General features: G+C 40.4%; 3 protein-coding genes and 1 long non-coding RNA gene across 10 annotated transcripts in view; 3 read left to right on the top strand and 1 right to left on the bottom strand.

Moving 5' to 3' along the window:
* Nucleotides 1-309: 309 nt before the first annotated feature.
* ptdss1a (phosphatidylserine synthase 1a) lies at nt 310-12821 on the top strand. Its single transcript, XM_044358438.1, has 13 exons — nt 310-503; nt 1069-1160; nt 1580-1624; nt 1714-1838; nt 2735-2893; nt 3154-3305; nt 4067-4208; nt 7284-7396; nt 7570-7635; nt 9376-9475; nt 9727-9795; nt 10970-11036; nt 11230-12821. Exons 1-13 carry the CDS (start codon nt 322-324, stop codon nt 11322-11324), a joined length of 1407 nt encoding a protein of 468 aa, XP_044214373.1. The 5' UTR covers nt 310-321; the 3' UTR covers nt 11325-12821.
* LOC122986930 lies at nt 12165-20752 on the bottom strand. Its single transcript, XR_006404415.1, has 2 exons — nt 20649-20752; nt 12165-13322 (listed from the first exon to the last, which is right to left on the bottom strand). It is a non-coding gene; the product is annotated as an uncharacterized LOC122986930 (long non-coding RNA).
* Nucleotides 13330-15380, top strand: LOC122986922 (E3 ubiquitin-protein ligase NHLRC1-like). Its single transcript, XM_044358440.1, has 2 exons — nt 13330-13500; nt 13885-15380. The coding sequence occupies exon 2, from the start codon at nt 13935-13937 to the stop codon at nt 15177-15179; it is 1245 nt and encodes a 414-aa protein (XP_044214375.1). The 5' UTR covers nt 13330-13500; nt 13885-13934; the 3' UTR covers nt 15180-15380.
* kif13a (kinesin family member 13A) overlaps nt 15900-21212 on the top strand; it is a 40706-nt gene continuing 35393 nt past the window's right edge. For 4 of the 7 annotated variants that reach the window (XM_044358431.1, XM_044358430.1, XM_044358429.1 and 1 more), the window contains exons 1-2: nt 15900-16532; nt 16774-16864. In XM_044358431.1, the coding sequence (XP_044214366.1) occupies nt 16478-16532; nt 16774-16864 (146 nt within the window). In that variant the 5' untranslated portion in view covers nt 15900-16477. The remainder of the gene's footprint in view (nt 16533-16773; nt 16865-21212) is intronic. The other 3 variants (XM_044358434.1, XM_044358433.1, XM_044358432.1) reach the window with 1 other exon arrangement.

Here is a 21212-nt window from a genome sequence, read left to right as displayed (position 1 = left end):
CTTGGGAAACCAATCAAAATCAATAGTGAACAACTTCTCTTTAAACTGTCTTCTTCCCCTCTTGTTTAGCACTCTCCTTCTCTCTCTGCTCGGGTGTCACCTTTCAATCGTGTACGCCTGCTCGCCCGCTATGTAACTCACACATTTATCACAACTATTTCCGTTGCGTTGTAGGAGTTTGTGTTGGCTGCTGTGGGGGTGGAGGAGCACTTTCCCCCGGCTGCCGCCTGCTGCCTGCCGCCTGCTCCTGCTGCTCCTGCTCCTCCTGCTCCTGCTGCTGTTGCTGCTGCTGCTGCGGCTCTCCTCGGCTGCGTCCCGGCTATGGCGTCCGTGTATAGCGGGTCCCATACCTTGAGTAAGGATGATGTGAATTACAGGATGCATTTCCGAATGATAAACGAGCAGCAGGTTGAAGATATCACCATAGAGTTTTTCTACAGGCCACACACGATAACGCTGCTGACATGCACGGTGCTCAGCTTGATGTATTTCGCGTTCACAAGGTAAGTCGGACATCGCTAACGTTAGCTCGGAGGAGTTAGCTTAGCTAGCAGTGATGCTCTTGACAGCGTCAGGTACAACAGGGGAGGTTAGCTAGCTTGTAGCTACTCTTCAATGGATTTGATAGCTGACAGTAATTTAACGCCCGCATGAAGGCAATGTGATAACTTCCTCGGTGATGACTACCTGCTCTTTACTGTCATTAAACATTAACTAAAGCTAATAAAAGGAAGTGTTGTGTTATGTAACGGTTGTCCAGTGATGAACAACTGTTTGGTCCTGTGTTGACATTAGCTACAACAGTGTAACTAGCATGGAAAACGGTCATAACGATCAAATTAAAGTGCGTATCTCCTTTTAAAAGCCCCTACACATCTAATATAATGTAATGTTTATCAGTTGCTGTGTGAAACTTGAACATATGTGAGCTTCATTCACATCAATACAGCTGTGGAGGTGGTAGAAAGGACTGAATGGTTATAAATGTGGATGTTTGGGACAAACCACAACATCACTGATGATATGAACTGTTGGTTGCAAATTTTTTTCTGTTCGCTGTGTCTGCAGAGATGATGGAAATCCTGACAGCAATCTCTGGGTGGGGCTCATCCTGGTCATCTCCTTCTTCCTTGTCATCAGTGTTTTGGCATTTCCCAATGGTGAGCAAAAATGCACACTGAAGCAATTCTTTTGTTTAATCAAGTGTATTTGTACTGCTTTTAAGAACTGTGAGTCTGAGGGTGGTTATGTTTTAGCACAGTAAATAATGGTCAGCATTAGACCTTCAGGACAAGAACGATCCTCAATAAGTACCACAATATCAGAATATCAAGCTAAATGTATCTAACTATGTGAATGAAGAAGCTAATTTGGATTGTGGGGTCAATAATCCCATCCAGCATGGCGTCATCTGTCATTTTTGGACACTATTGTTAGGAGCGGCGATCTCACCAGAAGCATGTCAACCCCTCTCAAAAGCAATAAATCACATTTGCCAGTAGGCATGAAAAAGGGGAAGTGCCACTCTGGCACTTGTTGTAGTCTGTATCATTCACATACTATTGTAATGTCATTTTAGGTCCATTCACCAGACCACATCCAGCAATATGGCGAATAGTTTTTGGTGAGTATTGGAAAAGGGTGGCGGGGGAGGGGCCGACTGTTTATGTTTGGATCTTTCCCTTCTTAATGTCATGTCCTCTTGCTGTTAAGGTCTGAGTGTCCTCTACTTCCTCTTCCTGGTCTTCATCATCTTCCTGAACTGGCAGCAGGTAAAGCAGCTAATGTATTGGTTGGACTCGAATCTGCGCTACGCCAAGAGAGAGGCAGACATAATGGTGAGTGATGTAGGCTTACACCAAAAATATATATATATTCAGATTGATGTAAGCCGGGCTCAGAATACAGGAATTTTTGGCCGTTGTATTCCCGATTCACCCCGCCCGACAATCAGTGGAGAAATCTGGTCTAGGACCTTGGTCGGTACTGATGTTTGGCCCAGATTTTCTGGTAATGTGAGGGGTTTACAGATCCAATCTTAAACCTCCAGAACTGCTCGCAGACTCATCAGGGCTGCCCTCATCATTTCAAAGATGTTTGATAATTAAAATCTGGATGATTACATCACTACTTTCCAAGCGGGACCACAATAGCCAATGAGAGAGACAAGTCTCAGCAGCAGACGGTGTTGCAAAGCAAACATTCTAGCCCTTGAGGCTAACGTTAACAAGCATACTACTGTTGACAGATATTAAAACTGACAGTTAAAATCTCACCTCCAGTTCTCCCTTTAGAACAGGCAACTTGTGCTGACTGTGTCTCCTCAACCATTTTTTCATCCAGCCTCATTTAGACTTCCGCTTTTGTTTTTTTTCTCACTGCAAAGCATTTCTAAAGCAAGTTGTTGCACCATGTCACTCTCCATTTTATTTACACCTGCTTTCCCATGAGATCACTGAGATGGTGCAACGCTCCCTCTGGCACGATAAACTTTATAATATCCTGTAGTGTGTGATGTGCCATTATTTTCAAATCTTGTAGTGTATGCATGTTTGAGATAGAGAGAAGAACATCTGTGAAGTTTCTCCTTATGTGCATGATGCAACCTGATTTCAAAATTGATGAGGATTTTAAAACTCCTGTAGTCTGAGCCCAGCTTTACATGCACCAGTTGTGTTCACTATCAGGGGATTATCAATCATTGTAATGAGGGCATCTGTGCTGCTCTATGCAGGATTATGCCGTGAACTGCCATGTCATCACCTGGGAGAGAATCCTGAGCCATTTCGACATTTTTGCATTCAGCCATTTTTGGGGCTGGGGTATGAAAGCCCTGCTCATTCGAAGCTACGGCCTCTGCTGGACCATCAGTATTACCTGGGAGCTGACAGAGGTACAGCAGTACACACCAGACAGCAGATAACAGCATCCAGTGACCTGTTACTTTCCGTCTGTCTGCCTGCCTGCATATCCCTCTGTCTCTTTCTCTTTATAATGGATATGGGTTTCTTCCATCCTACAGAATATAAGATGATATATTAACTGTATTGACATATTAACTGTATTAACACATTAACTAGACTAGGCTGAAAAGTTCACAGTTTTCCAGGTATGGGTCAATTCTCAAAGCCTCTTTGTATCCTCCTCCCACAGCTATTCTTCATGCATCTGCTGCCTAACTTTGCTGAGTGCTGGTGGGACCAGGTGATCCTGGACATTCTGCTGTGTAATGGAGGGGGCATCTGGCTTGGCATGACTGTCTGCCGCTTTTTGGAGATGAGGACTTACCACTGGGCCAGTATTAAGTATGACCTTGTACTTTGGAAATTACAGATGATGGTGTTCACATTTTATCCGGTTTTGTGTTGATCTTTAGGCTGTGTGAACAGTAGCAACAGAGACATACCTAGCTTTTTCAAGTTATTTAGTGTGTGAAAATGGAAGTAGGGTTTACATTGTGGATCAGCCCTGATTTAGTTATATTACACCTAGTATGTAGACAGTAATGCATTGTCAGCCCATATAAGTTGCCTTAATTTAAAACCACTCATAAAAACTAGTTTTTGAGATATTTTTTATGTAGCTCTTTATTTAAGTAATGAGAATTTGGACCTTTGGTAGAAGTGAGAACTTTATACTTTATTATGTTATTTCAACTTTTTTATTATTTGTGGCTATATTCATCTTTGTTAGTGTTTTTTAACATTCCGTCGATAACTTCCGTGTCCTTCCATCCATGTTATAAGAGTCTAACTTGTTTGTAATCTTTAAGGAAATCACAAGATGTAGTTTCAGTCCAAATAAGTAAGACAGCATTCAGTTGAGTAAGCAATATCTAATATATTTGCATCAACTTAATAAAGTGTACTCAAGGGATTTCCAATAACCTCTTAAGAGCCATAGATTGTTTTGAAATCTGATCTACATGCTCATCAGTGGGGAGTGGACTTGAATGATTAATGTGATAGCATTACTTTCATCTGACTTTGCCCACTGCACTAACATAATACTTATTGTAAATCTATCTGCAAGTCTTTGTAATCCTTCTCCTGTGCTTCCCATCCAGGGACATCCACACCACCACAGGGAAGATCAAAAGAGCTGCGTTACAGTTCACCCCAGCTAGTTGGACATATGTACGCTGGCTTGACCCCAAGTCTTCCCTTCAGCGAGTGACGGGCGTCTATCTGTTCATGATCATCTGGCAGGTGGGTCGGTGAGAAATCCTCTCTCGCCATCTCATGGTGACTAAGCACTGACTAGTCGGGGATCATCTGGTGTGTTGTGCGTGCTTAGTCCAGGCTAATCTAATTGCCTCCTCTGTTGTTGAAATCTAAAACCTAGTCTCATGTGGATCCATATAATGAACTAGTGTCCTGCTGTCTACACATTAACAGCTAATCCCATAAGAGTGAAAGACAGGCTGGATTGCTTGGGAGCAATTAATGGTAATGAGAAAACCATGGATGGAGAACTTGAGTAAGCGCCATTGCTCTGTGATGGAGAGTCAAATATGGCTGCCAAAGTTTTAGCCTTTGGCTGCCATGGCGATGAAATCTGCCATTTCCCTCATTTTTGTGTGGTGATGAAACAAAATTACCATCCTCTCGCCCTCACTCAGGCAGTTCCCAACTCTCTTGAGGCTTTAATAGTAATTACTAGTCTTTGAGAATTAGTTGAAGAGACGGGGGACGGCTCCGCTCTGCTCAGTGTGGTGACAGTTGAGCTGCTTTCCACCGGGTTCAACCACGCAGGCTCCAGGCCAAATGAATGAATAACACTGCAGCAGGCCTCCCTCTCATTATCTTTCAGTGCAGATGAGAGGGACTTGAACAAAGTGTCCCTCAAAATGCACTGTTATTATTGCTGCCAGTGTGTTAATCCAAGTGCGACTTGCTTTGTAAAGGGAGTCTATTTGTCAGTGTCCTAATTTCCATTATTTTCAATAAGAGTTAAAGCTTTGTGAAAGGGGACATAACATGCTTTTTGTGATTATTGTTTTATACTGTTATAATGTCAGATGTCTCATGTTAAACATGGTCAAAATTCCAAAACTTGAAATGAACATATGTAAAAATGCTACCTTGAAGTCAAAAGCCCAGGCTTCAGCATACTCCTATTGAATCTACTACTCTATACTGAATGCTCCGTTGGCAATGTTGTCTCTACTTCCTAATCAAACTGATGTTACATTGTTTGCGCACACCCACAAATGGCCGTCTGCTCTGTAGCCTTTGCTGCTAAAGTTGCTCCATGGGTTGTTGGCATTGTCCACTCACATATTTATCTCTTACTTATGCCTGGTGGAGATCATGTGTCTGTGTGCGTGTGTGTATCTGTCCGCAGCTAATCTCGCATACTACTGGACCTATTAGCCTAATATTTTTTGTGCACATTTATGACTGTATGTACAAGGACCTCGCTTGATTGCAGTGACTCAAAATTGTTGAAAAACCTATTTTATAATGTGTTTTATACTGCCACTGACTGCTGACTTCTCACCCCTGTTAACCGGCCAGTAGGGGCTACAATCGGCTCGGCTAAAAACAAATGACATGTTTAAATTGAGAAGTTTTGACTTATCATCCCATTTATTTTTACCTTATTAAGTTTATAAAGTAAGGCAAACCCAGGGCCTTAAAGAGACAGGAGCTAAAACAGCCTGTTTCAGACAGAGGCTGAACTGAAGGGCTGCATAAAGAGCCAGAATAAGATAAATAAAGAGATGTTTGAACTGTAAATCATGCAAAGATATTCCAGCAAAGCCCCAGAATATAAAAATAGACCTGGCAATGTGCATGTTATGTCCTCTTTAAATAATGAATATACATTGCCAATGAAAATGTTTTGAACATCCTTCAAGCAATTCACACATTATAAACACCCTAAAATTAAAAAAAATGTATTGTATTGTTATTCTATTGGAAATTATCTACATATAGAGAAAGGCTCAAACTCTTATTACTTAAAACGGGAAGTTGCAGCAGACAACATATTGTATATTTCTTTTACAAATGTTAGCATTGCCTACATGTTTTAACTATGGGCTGAACTGGTTGCCCTTTCCAGTGCATCTGCCTGTAATAAAGCACTAATTCAGTGAGTCTCATTTCCAGCAAACCTTACTTACAGGAAACAGTTTGAGTTGTTGAACACAGATGTAACTAATAACATTAATAATGGCTGCTTTCCTTGTAGGTAGGCCAGTTCCAGGACCCAGCTTTTGTGCACACAGTCTCACTGACGTGGCTTGCCGGCACATGTTAATTGAACAGAGCTGTCATTAAATGCTATTTGTTGCACCTGTTCTTTTCCTGCCACGACACTAACATGTCTTGGCGGCCCCTAAAAACAAATTTTGGTGCATAGTGGAACACTCTAAGTAGTCTGCAGTCATCATGGGAGACAAAAGTCAGCTCATGATAGAAAAAAAGTACCTAAATATCATAGTAGTATGAGAAATTAAAGATTGTTTTGCTGAGAAATTGGCAGAAAAGTTGTTTGGCCCTAATTAGATTAGGGCTTATCAACATCAAGGTAAATTCCACTAACATAAAGTCACAAACATTTTTCCATTCACATATTATTGTACTATTCCTCACACATATTTCCACTGTTATTTCAATGATCTTATTGTGTGAGAATTAAACGGATAAAATGAAGGCTGTTCACATTAGACTGTGAGTTGACTGTATTTTGCTTTAATCTACAAACACCCTTTACTGTTCCCCCTTAAAATAATATTTAATCCTCATGGAAAATACAGTACCAAGCACCAATTGAGAGTAGTACAGTGTTCATAAGTAGTAGGACTGTGACACATTATTCATTGTTTTGGCTCAGTACTCCAGCACATTGAATTTGTATAGAAACAATGATGAAATTAAAGTGCTGACTAATAGCTTTGAGGGTGTTTTAGCATGTTCCTACTTTTAGTGGGTGAACAGTGTTGAAATTGTAGTGATTTTTAAACACAGTCTCCCAGGTTTAGGATGATGCAGCAGGACAATGTTCATAAATGTACAGTTAAAACGATCAAGGTTTCGAGGGCCAAACAGTGGAACTTTCTTGATTGGCCAAGTCAGTCACCTGATTTCAATCCAACTGAGAATGTGTTACACTGCTGGACCAGACTAAAAGCAAACAAGGTGCTTATGGGTTTATATAAGGATTAAGAATCAAATCTTAAGTATGTATGTTAATTTACTTTCAAGTATAAGTGTTATATAGCTTACAACACTTGAAAATCTTTGTCTTCTGTCTGTCTCGCTCTTTGTTTACAGCTAACAGAGTTGAACACTTTCTTCCTCAAACACATTTTCATCTTTCCCGCAAGCCACGCTCTTAGCTGGTGTCGGATCCTGTTCATTGGTATCATCACAGCTCCAACAGTGAGGTAAAAACACTATTTTACCAACCGGAAAATGATTCCTAGAAACTTCTAATGCCAGATGTTAATTTCTTTCTATGTTCATTGTTACATGCTTACATCCAGGTCCTTGTTTTGACATTTTGACAAACAGACCAGAACTGCAAGTGAAATGTGCATTATGTTTGTTTTTGCTTTAGGCAGTATTATGCGTACTTAACAGACACGCAGTGCAAGAGAGTCGGGACCCAGTGCTGGGTGTTTGGGTAAGTGAAGCCTAAATTGTCGCCCTGATTAATATGTGGATTGTTGGCTGGATTGGCCATGGACCAGCCCTATAACCATGGTTGTCCATGAGTGAGTGATGAAGTTATACCATTGGTCGGCCGGCCCAGTGTTGGAGTTTCCTCATTGGCCGTTGCGCTTTCAAAATGAATTGGCGTGAGATGATGGAAGCGGAGGACAGCAGCATGACACAGAGCGACTGTGTTTCCTGCTTTGAGCTCTGATGCTCTCAGCTATGGTGTTAAATACAGTGAAGTCGGCTAAACTTCTATTTAAACGCTTCTATTTAAACGCATTTAGACGCATACCAGCGTCTCTACTGTCTCCTCCTCTAACGTCTGGTGTGATTTACTCTCCGGCTGACAGTGCTGTCAGCAGCTGGCAGGAGAGACGCTCCGCAGTGCATTCGGATTTTATAACTGAACTAATACCAGAACACAAGCAGTTTTTTTAGGGCCTGAGCTCAAACTCCAAACTCAATTATTCGTCTCATCAAGACCTACAAATCATACACTGACACCCCTGACCTAAATCCAACAGGAAGTCCAAACTTTAATACATGACTTATGACACTGTGCTGAACAAAAGTTGTTAAAAACTTTGTAATAACTTGAACGGTTTACATATTATAAGCCCTGAAAGTTGTAGTGCCACATCACACCTTACAATGTAAACCAATGGGGAGGCAATCTCTAGGCATGGACTTTGTGTCAAACAAATGGTTCTGATGTCTAAACTATAAGTCTGACCACTTTGAAACCTGTATCAATGGATTCGTGATGAAATTTCCCCGAATTTGTGCCCAAAATGCTGTCAAAATTTTGATTTACATTTTCCACCACAGCCTCCATGATCATCGACCGAGAAAGAGGCAGAAAAAAGGAGCATAGAAGCATGAGGGAGAGTGCACAGTTAAAACACCCCAAATAACAACCACTCTGATAAAAGACTCAATAAAGAGTGAAAAACAAGAGACATCTGCAGAGTGAAACAGATGAAAGAGTAGGCAGAGTTAACAGATGGAATAATTATAATTAGAATTAAAATAAGTTCTCTTTCAAATCAAATATACCAAGATATGAGTGGAAAGTATTGTTCTTGCATTTATTACCTTTTTGGAGGGGTTTGACTCAATCCTAGCTTAACCATATCATGTGATATGCTACTTCATTACACTTTACCAGCAAATATTACTGAGACCACCACAGAAAATTGCAGATGAACATTTAATATCCAGGAATTCACATTATAGACACAACGACTGTATCAAATTGGCCACAATTTCACACATTAACCATACACAGTCCAGCTATATACTAGGGTTTGACCTAGTCTTGTCTAAAAGTAAATTGCACTACACCACATATTTATTTACAGACTGTTGGATACCTGTGGTGTGCATATCAGTCAGCGAGGGCAGCAAGGGCAGATAAAGGATGGTGATAAAATACGACAAATGCCTAACATGTGGTGTAATAGTGATATTTGTCCCTGTCTCACTCCAGGCCCAACATGTCAGGCAGTTTACCTACACCAGGAATGTTATTATCCACAAACCTTATAAATCTCACTAAGTAAATGTTCAGGTCAATGAGCATAGGGGAAAAGACACATATGGGCATACTTGTTTTGAGTTTCTTTTTCTTTTTCTTACTTAAATTTAGAATGTATTGCAGGTGGGTCAGAGGTTTCACTTGTTTGTTTTTTCTCCCCATTCACAGAGCAATAGCCTTTCTGGAGGCCTTGGCATGTATTAAGTTTGGACAGGACTTGTTCTCAAAAACACAGATCCTTTATGTGATCCTCTGGTTGGTGTGTTTGGTAAGTTTTATTACTGTTCTGTGTCAAAATTAATTACTATGGTCCTCTGCACTTAGTAAAAGGCTAAATCATGCATTCAAATATGCCTTAACATTGCCGCCATAACACCATAGACATACATTTTCACACTTAGCTTTCTATTTTAACATCAAACACATTTTAACTCTAAAAAATGTTCTATGCTTTAAGTTATTGATTATGGATTATCCATGAATCATTTAACTGTTTCTGTTGCATTGGTCTATTTTTAGGCTTTCATCACATTCCTGTGCTTATATGGAATGGTTTGGTATGCCGAAAATTATGGTCCAAGAGAAAAGGTATGTTTTGTCTTGGTAAAGTCTGTCTCATTGTTCATAATAAAATGCAACTCACTTTGAACTCAGATTAACTTCCTTTAACCTTGTTAGGGAGGCTTTATCTCCTGGAAACTCTGTTTGCTGCAGGCATTTGTCAGTATATGGTGTGTTTGTATAAACCTTCAGGCAGTGTTGGTTTACACACCCGCTCAAGTGTTAGAACAGAAGCCCATTTCGGACCACTTAGGTAAATGTGATAATAAGTTTCAAGTTTATTTTATTTATATAGCACTTTAAAAGCACACAGGTTTTGCACCAAAGTGCTTCACAAAGACAGGAATATGTATACACATACAAGCATAAAGACATATGTGCATAACAGATAACTGTGAAAAATAGAACAAGAGTAAAATAGAAACATTTTTAAACACAAATTAAAACCCAAGAAATCAGATAGAAATCAGATAGAAATAAAAACAGATCAAACACAATTACAAGCCAGAGAACAAAAGTGAGTCTTCAGGTACATCTTAAAAGCATCTGCTATATGTAAAAGTCTCAACAGCAGTCTTATTGGCTCAGACCTAGTTATATTTCCTTAACACTTGTTAAAAAGAAACCTTCATACAACAGCAAATAAGACTCAGACTTGCACTCATTTTTTATATTTTCAATTTTCTTTCTTGCCAACTCCAAGATTTCTATAATGAATATCAGGTAAAACACTTTCCATACAGCAATATAAGCAAATGAAAAATTCATGTGAGTCCTAATTTATCGTCACTGCACTGTTGGACAATAGAAAGTAAGCAGCAGAAATTCCCTTTCTAATAAGTTATGAGATTGGTGAGAAAACGTATGTAGGTCATTAATCAAGGCTTCAATGACCAAATATTTTTTTAAAAACACATCACTGTTGCAACCTGTGAGACGATATCATTATTTTTCAAGTCAGTGCCACTGCTCCTACATTATGTGAGCATAGCAGCTCTTATGTCTGAAGGAGAAAAATCCATTACTGCAACAGATAATATAGGTGAATCCAGCGATGTCATGTGCTCCATGTCTGAAAAGGGCTGAAGAATCAGGTGACCCTCAGTGAATATTAACTTTGTTTTCCCTTCTAGCTGCTATATGTTCTCTTTCCAGTTAATAGTCTGTGTGTCATGTGCCTGAACGTCTTCTCCTCTCACAGAGCCTTTCAGAATGTGAGGACAGTAATTACACAGACTCTGCTGACCAAGTGTCAGAGGGATTTAAAGGTACAGTGACTTTGCTGTAATTCAACAACCTCATAAAAATGTCTCATAAAAGTATTCATTAGCCTTCAGCTGTTATACTGTAAAGGGCTGACCTCTAGTGTTTGAAATGGTGTCTTACTCATATTGTAAATGTGCAGTTCAGGTCCATTTTCTTTATGATCTCATTTGGAGGTGTTTTATCCTCATGTTTCAGGAGAGACAGAGGTGGACGGTGACAGCCCTACAACCAGACGGAGAGGAAAGGGCTCTGGAAAGACCCAATCCATCAATGGCCTAGACAGCCAGTAGGAAATGGAGCCAGAGGCTGGTGAGCGACTCCTGAACTCACTCAGAGGAGCCGGGTGTGAAGGATCACAGGTTGGAAAAAAAGGGGGTTAAAGAAATGACAGTTCCCTGGTGTAATTGTGAAGTCTAGAAAGCCCCCCACCTACAGTAGAGGGAGTGGAGACAGGAGAAGTGGATGAACAGGTCCATGCAGTGTTATTAGCAGGGCACAGAAGGCTTGGACTATAGAGATGCACACTAAAATGTGTGGTGTAGTCATAAAAGCTCCTAAACCACTGATCGCAGGTTTGTGTGTGTGTGTGAAAGCGAGAGAGAGGAAGAGTGGTATTTTGCGTGCGTGTGTGTAAGAAAAGAAATGGCAATAAAGAACTGCCAACTCTAGATTTGACTGCATGATCATTGTAGCTGATAAACTATAATTTACAAACATTTATCCTATGATACACTATATCATTGATGGTTAATGTGCATTTGACTGGTTTATACCAGCCTTAACTCTATTACGTTGGTTCAAGACATTTCAATATAGAAAGCCATTATGTAGAATTTATCACATTACTTTGAGCCTCTACGTTTATAGCACAGAATGCTTTTTTAATTAAGTATCTGTCATCTATTGTCTGTTTACATCAAAGATAGACATTCACGCTGTTTCGTGAATGTTAGCAGGATATCAATGCAAGGCGGCTTTAGCTTGGTAGGGTAATTGACTGAGGTTTGTGTTTGACCTGGAACAAAGCGAAGCACACCATTAAAGCACTTTTCAGAATGTTTTTTTGGAAATACTGTACATTTGTAATGTTTTGAGTATTTTGTGAATCATTGTGACCTTGAGTGATTTTACTCTCCCTGTCCATCTGTGGCTGCTATCTTTTTTTTTTTTTTTTTTTTTTTAAAATGTACTGATAATGGAGGGCAATTATTCAGATTCCTGCATGTGTTGTAAGGCTCTACCTGTCTGTGTGCAGGTGGCTTTGTTTTACCGTCTTACCTTCTTGTTATTGCATATATTGCATCTGCATGACTGTGTCAAAATCAAGTGTTTTAGTAAGAAAATGTAGTCTAAGGATCGTTGTATTACACCACACACCAGGGCGATAGTATTGTTATTTTTGTCTTTCACTGTCATTGTAACATTTTAATTCACCCTTGTGCCTGTATGCATGTTCTTTTTTTTATTACTAACTTCTCTGTTTGTATTAAGACAAAATTTGAGCTTTTGTGTGTAATTCTTCTGCTCTGGAGTGCTTTATTAAAGGTTTATTTTCATTTGCTCTGTCAGTATCATCTCAGTACAGATATATCCCTCATAATCCTTGACAATCCAGACGTTGACCTCTGTGGAATGGACCAGGCTCCCATGATAGACACTATAAATGGTACATTGTCTCTGGATTTAAATGTCATTTGCCAAAACAATTCTGCTGAACATTTCTTGTGCTGTTCTTTTTCACTGTGAAATAATGAAACATATTAAAATGTTTTACATTTCCTCTTAAACTCTTTGTGATGTTATCATTGAAATGAACTGCTACTGCTTTCATTTACAACACAGGTGTACCAGCATTTTCACTTCAATGTTACTAGGTCTTGAGGTTGGAGATTGGTGTTACAGATTTCCCTGAATACTGATCCCTTCTTCTATTCACACATGAGCCTATGCAGGAAATGTTCCTGAACTTTTCAGGGATAGACTGCACATGTGAAAGGGGCTTTAGAGTGGCAGCAACACCAAAACATCCCACTTTCAGCAATAAACAAATATGTCTTTATTATTCATTAAATAAACTCCTGTTATACTGTTACTTTATGTAAGTAGGAGGCTATTCGTGTACTTAAAAATAGGAAATCATGAATGACCTTGCCTGACCCCTGAAGAGTTCCCCTCTGCAGCAAAGAAGCGCCGGATTGGCTGACTTGAGCACTGCCCGTCTCAGATCAGATTTCACTCAGTCTGCACACCGTGAAACTCCCAGACTGAAATAGCTGCCTTGTGCCGACCTATAACAAGAATGTATCTGAAGGAACAGTTGATGTTCCCTCGGAGAAGAACAGCAATACATGTCATATAGTCTTAAACATTAAGAGTATTAGCAGGGGTGTATGTAGGAATTCTGAGACTGCTGAAAGAAAAAAAACCATTGAGTTATCAACACCTTTCACCCCACTTGTGACGGCAGTGAGTATTTGGGCACCCTGTAATACCTCCTGGAGACCCCCAGGCTTTGAATATCTTTCTCTTTTAGTGCTTTATATGCATATGAAATAAGGAATTAAGCTTTTTTTCTGCTGCTGCCTTCTACTGTTTCTGCCTTCTACTGCAGAAATCTGCATCGTTCAAAATCTAACAGTTACCACTTCTAACCTCTCCAGCTTGTGTGTAACTTAATTTCCCAAAGAGGGCAGCAGAGAGCCTCAGTGTCATGCAAAATGTCACGTGATCTTCTGGGCCTACAGCACAGGACAGGATTGTGTTGACAAAAATGTTACAGTGCTCTCTCTCTTTTCACCATTCCTTGACCTATCTTTCTTTCTTTTTTTTGGTTTCCTGAACCTCCCGTAGTCGGCATTTAGGTGACTGAACAGGTTTTGAGAACATACGATATTTCAGTCATGTCCAAAAGCCTTGGCTCCCCAAGTCGTGGCAGCCTGAGTCTTGAGGGGATTGTGAGAGAGATCCAGATCAACTTGCTGGAGTGTAAAGTCTGCTTCGAGAAGTTCAACACTCAGCAGAGGGATCGCAGACCACAGAACCTTTCCTGTGGCCATGTACTCTGTCTGGAATGCATCACGGCTCTGACCCACCCTCTCCTGAGGAAGCTGGAGTGCCCGTTCTGTCGACAGCTGTGCAGTGTTGACAGCACCTCCCACTGTCAGGTTCTTAGTGACCTGCAGGAGCTGCTATTGTTGCGGAGTCCCACATTGTCTCCTCCTCCTCACAGGCCAAAAGGAGGCCTTGGTTTGGCCACAGGTTTGGGATCAACAGCTCTGCACCTCTCCACAGCTTTTGGCGGATGGGGGACTCTTATCAACCCTACTGGAATAGCTGTTTTGGGGTCTTCTGGGACAATAGTGGTGGTGCATGATGCTGAGAAGAGGGTGGCAGTGTTCAGCCCACAGGGTAAGAAGCTACACAGTTTTGGGCGAAGGGGACAAGGCAATGGGGATATCTGTTACCCAGTGGATGTGGCGGTGATTCCTTGTGGTTACGTGGTGGTGACTGATGCAGGGGACAAAGCTGTGAAGGTTTTCACCTCCAGGGGGAACCATGTGTTGACGGTCAAGGATTGCTTCCAGCTGCCCTGGGGTGTGGACACAAACAGCAGCGGGCACATCCTGGTCTCTGATGTCCAAGCTGGCACACTGTCCCTAATAAAAGTGGACTACACTCATGGTGCCACTCAGCAGCACCAAACAGCCGTTTCAGACCTTCAGCATCCCAAAGCGGTGGCCTGCTGCCGGGGGACCGGGAACACAGCGGTGACGGAGCATCTAATCGATGACACAGATCCACCAGGGAAACACCAACACACGAGGCTGAGAGTGTTTACCAAAGACTTCCACATCCTTTATCAGACAGACAGTTTCAGTTTGACCCTGAAGTCCACAGTGTGGCTCAACATGTCAGGAGTGGCGTTTGACAGAGATGGAGATCTGCTTGTGATTGACTCTAGTCAGGGGATGATTTGGAGTTTGGGGAAGCTCCAGAACGAGCCAGTCTTAACTCCTCTTGTGGGAGACCCCCTTATCCGCCCAGGTGGGCTTGTGTCACTGAACAATATGCTCGTCATTCTGGACAGTGGAGACCACACAGTGAAGATTTATACTTCTAAATCTAAAAGTGGAACCAAGAAATAACTAATGTAAGGTCAGGGCTACATGAGTGTTCCTTATTATGAACTGATGAAGTAACATTTTAAATTGTACAAGCTACCTGGAAATAAAACTATTTATAAATTCAAAATAATTACATACATTGAAGATGATAAATGTAAATGTAATAAATTGTTACTGAATGCTTTGTTGTGCACATAATAAAATCAAAGTATAAGTAAACATGTTTGTCTTTTTAAGAGTTTTTGTCATGCAATGATGTTGTCAAACTAATGATTTTCTTAAATTGTCATCCCAGCTTTACTGAAAAACGTTTTTAAAAAAAAAAAAAAAAAAAAAAATCATTTACTATACATACTATGCTATACAGTGGTTTCCAATCTGGGGGTCAGGGCCTCCCATGGGGTCCAAAGAATAATCTGAGAGGTATTTTATATTTTATACAAAGTATTTTTAAAAACCTGCCCTGCAGCTAGAGTATATAATACAAGTGTTTATTGTTGTTTTGTAATATTATTATTACCCTTAAAATTATTTTTGGCTGATGATTTTTTTTCAAATTCAGTCTTAGTACAACTGATTAACATATATATAAATAATATAATAACATGATAAATGTAAGATTAAAAAAGAAAAATGGAAATGACAAATTTCACTTTTTTTAAGTGAAGAAAAAATATTCTATTTTTGCTCTACAACTTGTTAGAATCTGTGTAGTTATATTTATTCATTTTATTTACCATTATTAATCTCAAACTGTTTTTTGTGTATGATTATTCTATAGATAAAACAACTCAATAAGTGTGTATGTGTGTATATGTGTGTCTGACAGGGAAAAATAGCTCATATTTGACTGCATTGACACATTTAACCTTTTCCAATCTTACCTCTAAACCGTCTCCAAATTCTGTTTATAATAAATCAACTTATCAAACCGCCTCACAGTTCCTCTCCTCTGGCTTCTCCCTCCGCCACCAATGAGCGGCGTGGTGCGTAAATCCTTTTCCCCCTCTTTGGCACAGCCGTCTCCAGTCTGCCAGAGGATAGCAGTCGTGCTCCCAGTGGAAGATGGCGGTGGGGATGCTGTCTGGGGCTGGAGCAGAATGCTGGATTTGCACAAGAAGCGAACCCGGATGGATATAAAGGAAAAAAATGAACACATTCCTATCTCTTCTCCTCGAGGTCTGGACTCTTTTGGGTTCGTCTAAGTAGGGTCTGCTGCCTTTTTTTGTCCGGCAGAAATCCGGGCTTCTCGTCTAGGGGGGACTGTATATTGATAGCTCGGCGCATTAGACAGGGTGGGAGGGAAAAAGTGGACGAAAATGTCGGATACAAAGGTAAAAGTTGCAGTGAGAGTTCGGCCCATGAACCGCAGGGGTGAGTGTGACAACGATGATTTCTCTTTCCTTAAACTCGCATTTCTGTCTCCTCGGATTCATGCTACATTATCACCAACTTTTTTTTTTTTTTATTTCATCGCCATTGCTGCTTTCAGCCTGAATCATGAGCCTCAAGTTAAGACTTGAGTAAAGTTTTAACGCAGTCATAGCAAGGATTTTACCATTACACACCCACGCAAAGTGCTTTACTTTCCCCAACAAACTTATTCTCTCTGCAGAAATTGAACTGAATACAAAATGTGTCGTGGATATGGAGGACAACCAGACAGTTCTACACCCACCACCCTCAAATGCAAAAGGAGAGAACAGGTAAACAAAGCTGAAACACTGCCAAATGTTAGTGTTTGCAAATAGATCTTGTCAGTATACACCCATACACCCATAGCAAGCAAAATAGTGCAGTGATCTTATTGTATCTGAGACATCTCTCCCCCTGTCTGTGGTTAGTTTGAGTGCTGCTGGAGAGTTAAAAAAAAAAAAAAGTCTTTGCAGTGCACTCATCATGGGAGCTCTGGATGTTTTGGAAATGTCTGTTAAGGTTGTTGAGCTCAGGGAAAGAGCAGAAAAATGTAATAACTTTGTCCCACCCAGGCTGTAATACAGTAACAACAACATTCAGCTCTTATGTCTGAAAACACAGCAGAAAGCCTGCACGTATCTTACTTTTACCCTCAATTCAAACCAATTTCGTTACATAAATGCTAGTCGATAAATGCAGTGGTGTAACGGGAACACTGCACTGCTGCTGCTGAGGACACGTCTGTCACCCACCTGCTTGCAACATGATATTATGTTATGTAATTCGTGTGAACTTTCCAAAACTAATCACCTCAGCATAATAATAATAACACCCTCATATTTTGCATATCTAACGTCGAAACTCAACAGAAAGGGAGAGGCGGTTGAGCGTGTTTGACACATGAAGACCCAACAGATTAATGTCAAGCCTCATGGTATCACTATAAATCTCCTGAGTCAGAACTAAATTAAGTTATGTTGTGTTCAAAGTGGTGTTAGACCACACCGTTGGCTTTTTTTTTTAATGGATAAAAAGTGCAGAAAAGTAGACGGGGCACTGCGACAAAAGGAGAGCTAAGCATCCTCTAATGTTTCACACTCTGCTGACAATACTGAAGATCAGCAAAAAAAGCTGCAGTTTCTGCTGCCTCCTGATGTGACATGCCTTCACATTGTATCGAGGAGTCAACATGCAGGCTAATAATGGTTGTGAAGTCATTGAAATGTCATTCCTGTAAGCAGTGCTCTATAGACGTTACAGTATATTGCACACAAGACTATTTTCTACAATTTTGCGCTCGGTTTGCTGCTGTTGGTGTCACACATGATTAGACAGCTGACCCGATTATCCACAGGCGCAAATAAATCTAAAAGGATGCTTATTTAGAAAAAAAAAACCCTTTGATTTATCACTTAAATAATGTCTACAAGTCAGATACATGCCACAGTCAAAGCGTTTATCATGGCCCACATCCAGTCTTGTTAAAGTGTAACACTTTCTTTGCTGTTCCATGTAGCCAACAGTCAGCGTTATAAATGGTAATGAGCTTGCTCCCCCAGCAGCTCGGGTCCACACATTAACCTGTATTTAAGGCAATTATCAGAACAGAAATTGCCACACAATGGCTGCGTTCCAGACAATTAAACTCAAAGCTAACATATGTGGGACAGGATACATAACAGAACAAAACGTTGTTGTGGGTGAGAGGTCAGAGGGGCAACAATAACGCCACAGAGATGCAGAATGATCACATCTGCAATATTTTATCAGCTAAGTGATTAGCAGTTGGATCTGACGCACGATCTTTCCGCTGCTACTAGTTGCCATCTTGTTGAGACACAAACAAATTTCGCTTTTTCAGCCAGTGGAAGTTTCCATATCTGATTTAGATGTTGTATCAGCCTCACAGAGATTCCTTTCATTGGCTCAGACATTGATATAAAATGTTTTCAACTGCTTCTGCATTTACTTTCGCTCTAACTGGGTTTATCCAAGGTCATCCTTACTCTTACAAACCTATTTTCATAATTTGAACAATTTGCAGTTCTTAAGCTAATATTTTCTGTACAGTGGTCATGACCTTGGAGCATTTGGTTGTATTATGTCACTTTTCTATTCTATAGTGTAGCCCAGGCACATAATTACTTGTTAGCATTTCAGTGCTAGTGCTGTTGGTGTTTTGGGTCTCTGTGTTTAGGCTGCCAGGGTTTTCTTAAACCATATAATTTGCCTCTCTGCTGCTTGTGGAGCCGCAGAAGGGGATACCCTATTCACTAAGACTTTGCCTTGTTTTGAAGACACCTGCTCCTGTGTGTTGGAAATGTGTCAGATTTGGTGGGTATTAGTCTGCCAAATATGGCTGCAGGGGCCGAAATCATGGGAACTTTTTCTCTCTCGTGGGAATGCTCAGCCAGTAATAGATATTTTTATGTAGACAGACACGTCTGAAGGAGATGGGCTCTTGCTTAAAATCGCAGGCTTTAGATTTTGAAATACAGGATTTGACTTTTTTTTTTTTTTGGATTGGACTCAAGTAAATTTGCTCAATACCTAAAAATACTGCACTTGTTGGGTGAACTTTGCAGCACCAGATGTTGCATTGTTTCCATTTATATTCCATTTAGGACTATTAATTAGACACTGAAAACTGTCCAGATTGTTTCTGTATCTTAAGCAGAGACCACACAGCATCAACAAAACATCTAAGTCACGTAAAGAATTTGAAGAAGTATAAGAGATTTGCTTTGATGGCTGAGCCTCATTCTTTGCACTTCAATGCATTATAGCAACACTCGTGATCTCCACCTCCCTCTCCGATTTCCTTGAGAAATAATCTCAGTGGTGGGCGAATGAAACACGGGTTGTGACTTCAGGGCGACAGGTTAAGTTTCCTTAATGTTCATAATCATATTTCTCCGTCTCGTCTTTCATCCACCCGTTAAACTGGCACAAATGGCATATTTGAAATGGGAATCTGGGAAAGAAGTTTTGCTTTCACGCGCCAGTCTGCTCTCCTTTGGGGTTTAGACACAATGAAGGTGGGGGTGGAGAGGCAGAGAAATACCTGAGGCTGCTGTCTACACAGGGGATGAGTGGTGGAGCATCATGACAGGAAAATACCCTTCGTCTAACACAATGGGGCCATATTACATCTGTCATGCCCCAGCATGTCCCTCCATGTACAACAATTGAATACAGGGCCATCAAGTCTCGGAAAATCTTTTCTGTATATTTTTGTCTAAATACACAAGCTTGTTGAAAAAGCCAAAAGCTAACCACAACTGACTTTTTAGAGAGGACAACTGTAGTCTGTCTTATGTTAGAGAAAGGTGCTGTCTTTTGTCTTTCGCTGTAGCTAACTAAAAACATGTAGCCTTAAAAAAAACTTATTTAACTAAGGATGTGTCTTTGTAGGGGTAAAATAAGATTTTTTTTTTCTCATCCCCTATGCTGCTGCACCTCTGCAGTCCAGCGTTTCAAGATGATCAGTGGAAAACAGCATGTCTCTATCTGATAATGTCTGCAACTAAACTTGTAATTTCTGCTCTGATCTCTTTTTTTATCAGTAATGGTTACAACAGCTCAGTTGGGTTTATCTCCACTTAGCTCTGTTATCTAGCTTACTTGGTTATCTGAACACTGTGAACAGGAACTTCAATTAAAAAGTCATCCACTAGGAGGGTGCTACTTGTACTGTGCTTCAGTATCTTTGAATTATCTTAAACAAATATATATTTATAAAATATGTTCAGAGGTAGCTGAGTGGCTAGGTCCTTTCGCACAAGTTAAAAGGCAAAGAAAGTTACTTAAAAAGTTATTAAGCGCTGCTGTTTAAAGAAATAGTTTGATATTTTGGAAACTTTAAACGCATATTCACTTTCTGGCAGAGAAGATAAATGAGAAGATTGATAGCACTCTTGTGTGTACGTTAAAAATGAAGCTACTGCTAGCAGCTGTTTAGCATAGCTTAGCCTGAGACATTCAGAAAGGAGACAGCACACTTAGAGTCATTTCCTGTATCGTATAACCAGAGATTAAACCAAGATTGAGATCGAGAACCAAGATTAAACTCACCAAGGTTGATTATGTTGTGAATTTGCACCTTGTCTTAAATAACTAACCTCCACCACAGGCTTTGGTTGTAGTCTGGGTGCTGGCAGGTTGAGTTTACAAGGCTGAAAATGCGAGGCTAGCTGGGTTGTGTCTAGATGGGACCGGGGGTGGAGGGGTGGGGGCCACGTCCAGGAGACTGGAAGTATATACCATTTCATACTGTTGGCGCAGCCTGTAATGTGTCATTTTTTGTCATAGAGCATCTTTGGCTTAACCCAAAGACAAGAAACAGAGGGACATAGCTAGCTTGGCTCTGTTCAAACGTAACAAAATTCACCTACTACAACCTCTAAAGGTCACTACATCTATTTTGTTTAACAAAACCTGATGTGTAACAACAAAAATTGTTTTTGCCATTTTACTGTTTCTTGGCTGGGAGAGATAAAATGAGCTTTAGAGGTGCTGGTAGGCTAATTTTGTTACCTCTGTTTCTTGTCTTCGTGCTATTCTATGCTAAGCTAACCAGCTTCTGGCTGTAGATTCATATACATTTTGAATACATTATAGATAAAATATAATAATATC

This window comes from Thunnus albacares, chromosome 8 (genome assembly GCF_914725855.1).
Source record: "Thunnus albacares chromosome 8, fThuAlb1.1, whole genome shotgun sequence".
Classification (NCBI taxonomy): Eukaryota; Metazoa; Chordata; class Actinopteri; order Scombriformes; family Scombridae; genus Thunnus; species Thunnus albacares.
The sequence above is the reverse complement of the archived record's forward strand: the minus strand, read 5'-3'. Positions and strand labels throughout refer to the sequence as shown.

What these genes read in the sequence shown, in the direction of transcription:
- ptdss1a (XM_044358438.1), top strand. Translation starts at nt 322, where the DNA reads ATGGCGTCCGTGTATAGCGGGTCCCATACCTTGAGTAAGGATGATGTG. An exon ending in ATGTATTTCGCGTTCACAAG is followed by an intron (nt 504 to 1,068) that starts GTAAGTCGGACA and finishes CTGTGTCTGCAG; the next exon opens with AGATGATGGAAATCCTGACA. An exon ending in TGTTCATGATCATCTGGCAG is followed by an intron (nt 4,209 to 7,283) that starts GTGGGTCGGTGA and finishes CTTTGTTTACAG; the next exon opens with CTAACAGAGTTGAACACTTT.
- LOC122986922 (XM_044358440.1), top strand. Translation starts at nt 13,935, where the DNA reads ATGTCCAAAAGCCTTGGCTCCCCAAGTCGTGGCAGCCTGAGTCTTGAG.